Here is a 6,304-nt window from a genome sequence, read left to right as displayed (position 1 = left end):
TCTCTCTTTCCCTCTCTTTCAAACACACTCCCTTTCTCTCTCCTCTCCCTACGTTTCACCTCCGCCAAGCTCTCCACCTGATCCAACCCGAACATGGACCGTCCGGGACCCACGGCCCGGCCCCACGGCGGGGGCCGCGAGGACTGCTGGAGCGAGGTGGCGACGGAGGCCCTGATCGAGGCGTGGGCCGACCGTTTTCTCCAGCTGACCCGCGGCAACCTCCGTCAGAAGGACTGGAAGGAAATCTCCGACGCCGTCAACGGCCGCGATGACGGCGGCGACGGAGGAGGAGAAGGAGCGAAGCCGTACAAGACGGACGTCCAGTGCAAGAACCGGATCGACACGCTCAAGAAAAAGTACAAGCTCGAGAAGTCCAAGCCCTCCCCTTCCTCCTGGCGCTTCTTCCCTCGCCTCGATTTCCTCATCGGCGCCAACGCCAAGAAGCCCGCCACCGCCGTCACTCTCACCATCAAAAGGCCCGGTCCAAGGCCCCTACCGCGTAATCGGTCGCCGGAGAGCTCGATCGGCGACGAGGATGGGGACGATGATGAGTATGGTGATGGTGATGACGTGGTGGTGAGGAAGCATCGGACGGAGGCGGGGGAGTTGTCCGATGGGGCGGCGGGTAGGGAATTGGCGCGGGCGATACTCAAGTTCGGGGAGATTTACGAGAGGATCGAGAGCTCCAAGCAGAAGATGATGATGGAATTGGAGAGGCAGAGGATGGAGTTTGCTAAAGATCTTGAATTCCAGAGGCTCAACATGTTCATGGACGCTCAATTGGAGTTGGAGAAGATGAAGCGCCCCAAGTACGCCCCTGGTTCAGGTAAAACTTCGCAATCCGCACTCAATGTCGTGTTGTTCTTTTCGAATTTTGCAGAAAGAATTAACTTGATTGGTGGTTGAATTGTATGTGACTATGTGTGTGAAGATTGTTTTGATTGCTGGATTGAGAGATTGGTGTTTGGCAGTAGAAAGAGTTCAAGTATTGTTTAATTATATTTACCATTGGTTTAACGCTAAGGCGTCAATAATGTGTGAACTTAAAAATTTTTGTGAACATGGTTTGAGAGTTAGAGACTTGGGTTGTCTTGGAATATGCTGCAACTGATAAGAATGGTTGAAGTTTCTTTGCTTCAACAGCACGTCATATATGCTAGTTTTTCGGGGAATTCTATAATTCTTTCTAAATAACTTGTTCATAGATGCTTAATCGGTGGTTCTCAGTGGCAAGCTTGTATATAGCGGATGATAGTCTCAGTTTAGGCACTTCTGAGAAAGTCGTTATTGCTAAACTTGCATACAGTAAAATGAAAGTTTGTAAATTGATATGGCGGAAGAACCAGGCCAAGCTAATCCATACAAATGTGGTTAGATTGGATTTTATGGGAGCAGATTTAGCTCAACCTCAACTCAGTGTGTGAAACTATGGCCTGTCTTATTTTCGGGTTTGCTTTTAAGACATGAACTAAAACAACTTTAGGCTTGAATTCTGAAAGCAGCACCATTAAACCTGAGGTAGGCTTGGTCTGGGTATTTGGAGTATTATTCCCAAGAGTGGTGCTGAATTGAGCTATCATCTTAGTATCCAGGCCACGATCCTGTGAAGTAGGATTTATGCTTCCAGGTATCTTTGGTGCTTTTTTTGCATTCGAATTAGACCATCTCCAATACAAATGTTAATGCCAATTGTATATTTAGCATAAAAAACTATGATATGGTATGTTATTTTCATTTTTGCTCCAATGCATAATGCTATTTGAAATGCTAAATCTAGTTTTTCTTATAATTATTAAACTTTGGAAGTTGTAAAAGTAAACTTTTATTTTTAAAATAATTAGAAAATGCAAAAGTTGCATTGATTACATGGAAAAAGTAAACATGTCAACCAATAGTAATCAAATGCCAAATTTTCCATATGCTATACTTGGTGGGAAATTTGCCACAAAGTATAGCATGTGAGAAATTTGACACAACAAATAGCATTGTATTGGAGAGTGTTTTTTACACTTAAATGTTAAATTTGCAATTGGCACATTAATTATAGTATTGCTTTGGAGATGCTCTTACAAGCTTCCAAAATAGTATGTACGTACAGATTTTAAGCTTTTTAAAAGAGATGACAAGAAAAGTAAAGGAAGAAATTGTGGGGGTTATGATTTGATGCCTTGATGTTGGGTTTGAAATAACCTGTTATCTGAATATGGTGGATGGTTGTGCTCTTTTTCCATCTGAGGTTGACCTGGTGCTATGTAGCTTTACTCTTACTCGTGTGGCTTAAAAAGGTGGTTAATGCAAATCGTCATTTACTTACTTGGCCTAAGTCTTTTGGTTTAGTGGCACTAGGGGGTTTGGGTGGGGTGGGGTTTGGTTGGAACTGGAAGGTTCCGTGCTGTATCAAAAAATCGTCATTTACTTGGCCTCTAGTAATAATTGTGTTTGCAAGGGAAAAAATTATTGTATCAAAACGTCAATATTCTAATATGTTGAGAAAGCTGATGATTGTATTTTCGCCCTTGCTTGACTTGTTATTCGAGTGTTCTTTATGAGATTATGTTCAGTGGTTGGCTTCAAAACATGCTGGGGATATCAGCAATCTCACCAAAAGGCACGTCCCATTTCCATAGGTTGGAAAGAAACCAAATTTGTTGGCTGCTATTTGCTTCCGCTGCTTGCTTTGTGCATCTAAACTGCAGTACTCAATCTTGTTTCAAGTTATGCTCTAGTACTAAGCAGTCCATGGCCTTTTGCATTACTTTAGCAGGGAAGAAGTAACTTGATGAACGAGCATTATCCAATGTTCATAAACTAGGTGCAGTTTGGAAACCTGTGGAAGCCCGTGTTGGATTCATAGGTACCCGTTCTCCTTGATTCATGTGCAGGCTTGCAAATTCAGGGCTTTTGAAGCAGAAGAACCTAGTTCGCATCGATTGTTGTACTGTGTTGTGTACATGGTTAGTTTCCCTCTGTAACAGATTTGTGAGTCCTTTTGAATTTTTGACAGAAAATGTAACATTATCGCCTCCATGTCCATCGTAAGTAAATTCTTTGGTTTCCCACGTTCAACTCTAATTATTTTGTCACTTCTCATGATATAAACCGCTTTCTTAATTTGAGTCGTTTTCAAGATGGAGATTTTCGAGAACTTACATTCTTGTTGAGAAAACTTGTCAACTAATCCGTGGCATCTGCATCAGAACTCACATCATAGGTTCTCTTGCAGGTGAGATTTGGCCTCCTAGCATTTTCTTTCCACAAGCAGCTACATTTGAAGCTAAAAAAACCGTACCCTTTTTAATGAAGAGCATTATTTTGGTTCTCATACCATATTACCCATTTATGTGGCAAACAGGGTCTATTTTTACTCGCGTAAAATTGGCATCAACACTTGTTCCAGATAAGGGCGTAATGGGGTAGTAAGTCTGCTCATCAATGATTGTTTCGTTAAACATTCGATTTCTGAACTTGTAAGATGTGGTACCTAAAAGACATTCACGGAAACTAGTCTTTGGATTCTCACTGCAGCAGATAAAGTTAAAAAAGCGTGTTGTGGGGTTAGGAAATCATGGCCAAAAAATAATTCTCCGTAGCATGGAATAATGGCGTCGGCTCCCACCAAACCCCTGTTCCACTCGGCCGAATGAATATGCAATGAACCCAAAAACCAACCAAACACTCTTTCGTCTTTTGTGTTGGATTGCTATTTGCTTCTCCCTTTGAAAGATGGTTGCGTCTAACACATCATCCTTAGTTGAGTTAGAGAAGGATTTATCTTTGTTCTTGGCTTGTTGATATTTGCATATCTGATAATTGGATATCAAAATCACTTCTTTTTTTAATAACATATATACATAAAGAAATAAGTCTACATCTAGTTCCGGATAAAGATGTAACAAATCAAAGGCGAAACAGAACAAAAGAAAAAAAAAAAAAAAAAAGGAACAAAGAAAGAACATATTCAATCTTATAATTGGGAGATGATGATCACAAAATTTTTCATAATATATACGGGACAAAGCTATAATCATACATGGGTCCATTCTGGCCAAATTCCAACGGATTCTGGCTAAAGGCATCGCCGAATCCAGCACAAGGAATACCACTCAAACCAACCTCAGTGACCCGACCATCCAAGATACTATAGTTAGACACAGAAGAGGAAGATGATGAAGAAGAAGAACACAGAGAAGAAGAATTGGCAGCAAACCGAGCGAGGCGAGCTCTAGCAATGGCCAGATCACGTTGGAGCTCAACCATCCTCCTCTGCAGCAAAGCTATGGCACCAATGCAACCGTAGACCGGGTCCCGGAGCCTCGCCTCGGCCTCATAAGCGAGGGAATTCACGGTGTCTTCCCTTTGCTCTTCGGGGACTTCGATGAGGATCTTGCTTACGTTACTTGCTCCGAACACTTTGTGGACTTTGGCGAACTTCTTAGGCTCGTCGGAGCGAAAATACGGGGCGAATATGCAGGTGGGAGTGCATCTCCTCTTGAGGAACTTGCAGGCAGCGCAAGAGGAGCTTGACCTTGGCTCGTGACTGCCTTTCATCTATGCCTACCTAATCTATCTACTCTTTCTACAACGCGATAACTTCCCTTTTCACTACACATGCATATTTATATCGAGATGTCCTTGGTGGTTTTAGTTTGGTTACGATTTGTTAGGCAACCTTTTTTGAACAGTGTCTTGGCCTATTAGCTCAGCTGTGTAGAGCGGCGTGCTATTAACGCCAAGGTCGGAGGTTCGAGACCTGCATGGGCCATTTGTTTTTGGTTTATTATTATTATTATTATTATTATTATTATTATTATTATTATTATTATTATCATTATTTTTGGTTGTTGCCTTCAAGTGGGAAGAAGTAGGCTCAATAATTAAAGATGAGATGGGGTAAGGCTAAGATGAGACATCATACATGATAGTTCGTCCACATAGTGTGAGATATTTCAATTCAATTAAAGGCAAAAAACAAGAAAAAGAAAAAAGAAAAGAAGTTTCGCAAGAAAGTTGAAGAAAGTTGGACCTGCCCACACGAGGAAAAATTGCAATGTGAAGTAAAAAGACTTATATTTAGGAAGCTGTGCCCCCCACATAGTGTTGGCCATAGGCATCTACATAAGGTATTTCTTTTTTTTTTTTTTTTGGGTATTATTATTATTTTTTCCCTAACATTGAAGAAGAAAAGTTTTTTTCAGTACTCTCTTGCACGTGCCAACTCCGGCTTAGATCACCAATTTGGAAAGCTTTTTGTGGTGAAATGAAACGTCTCTCCGCGTTGCTAAAATCAATTAACGGAAAGAGATGTATCCTTCTTACAAGATTTTCATTATTTTCCTTAAGCTTCTTCTCTGAGCATTTCTCTTCTTTGTAATCTTGTTACATAGTTCAACTTTTGGAATTCATGATTTCCCACTATGTAGAAAATTATGGTACTAAGTATAGGGGTGTGGCTTATCGAAAAGAATAGGGGTGCATGCTTAAGTTTTATTATTTTTATTATTATTATTTTTTTTATTTTTTTTTTTACTTTCTAATGCCAACTTCTGCAGCATCTTTAGGTATTGTTTTATTAATGGATCCTTAAAACCTTGAATAGGACGATTCTATACGTGTAATATGTAGAAATTGAAGTGTAATTGAGTATTTATTCTATGTAATAAAGAAAACACTAGCATTATTTTTTTTTGTCACTCTCTTTGTCACATTCTATAATCGTTGTTTAATACTTGGACTCTACTGTCTTATTTTTTATTTAAATAATAAAATATCATGTAGTATAGTACATATGTTAAACAGTGAACGTAGAAAGTGATAAAAAGAATAATAGAAAGAGTGATACTAATATTTTTTATGTAACAATGAGTCAATGATTTTTTTTCTCTCTCTCTCTCAATAATGATTCCACGACTTTGAAAACGTATAAATTAGTTTGGATTAATGGATTTTTTTATTGTTTCACTTTTTAAAATTATTGTTACATGAAATAAATTTCATGTTATACGTTAATTTATATATTACACGTGTAAAATGCATGATTCGATTTTTTCATAGACACTTTTTTTACTTAATAAATACCTGGGGTAAACTGCCAAAATATTCCGTCTTGCAAGACCATGTTTTGTTTTTGCTTTGTTTTTTACACTCCTAGACTCACACTTAAAGTTGAATGCAACTTATCATTATTATTTTTCCTTGGATGGGCAATGCAATTATGCACGTCACTTTCACAAGTGCCGAACAAGCTTTAAATGACATAAAGATAATACCATGAATTTCCATCGGATTGAAATTCAAGAAAAGTTCA

The 6,304-nt window shown here is 39.3% G+C and overlaps 2 protein-coding genes across 5 annotated transcripts; one reads left to right on the top strand and one right to left on the bottom strand.

Annotated features, from left to right (window-relative positions):
- Positions 1–6: 6 nt before the first annotated feature.
- On the top strand, positions 7–3,072 carry LOC21393215 (trihelix transcription factor ASIL2). Of its 4 annotated transcripts, none has more exons than XM_024171561.1 (2): positions 7–826; positions 2,765–3,072. In XM_024171561.1, the coding sequence occupies exons 1-2, from the start codon at positions 94–96 to the stop codon at positions 2,773–2,775; spliced, it is 744 nt and encodes a 247-aa protein (XP_024027329.1). In that variant the 5' UTR covers positions 7–93; the 3' UTR covers positions 2,776–3,072. The 4 variants fall into 4 exon arrangements, with proteins under 4 accessions (XP_024027329.1, XP_024027328.1, XP_024027327.1 ...); XM_024171560.1 differs by having other exon boundaries at positions 2,762–3,072; XM_024171559.1 differs by having other exon boundaries at positions 2,628–3,072.
- Positions 3,073–3,981: 909 nt separating this feature from the next.
- Positions 3,982–4,661, bottom strand: LOC21393214 (LOB domain-containing protein 21). Its single transcript, XM_024171562.1, has one exon. It carries the CDS (start codon positions 4,546–4,548, stop codon positions 3,997–3,999), a length of 552 nt encoding a protein of 183 aa, XP_024027330.1. The 5' UTR covers positions 4,549–4,661; the 3' UTR covers positions 3,982–3,996.
- Positions 4,662–6,304: the final 1,643 nt, after the last annotated feature.

Source organism: Morus notabilis, unplaced genomic scaffold (genome assembly GCF_000414095.1).
Source record: "Morus notabilis unplaced genomic scaffold, ASM41409v2 Scaffold1198, whole genome shotgun sequence".
NCBI classification, from domain to species: Eukaryota; Viridiplantae; Streptophyta; class Magnoliopsida; order Rosales; family Moraceae; genus Morus; species Morus notabilis.
This window is presented reverse-complemented; position numbering and strand designations above follow the sequence as displayed.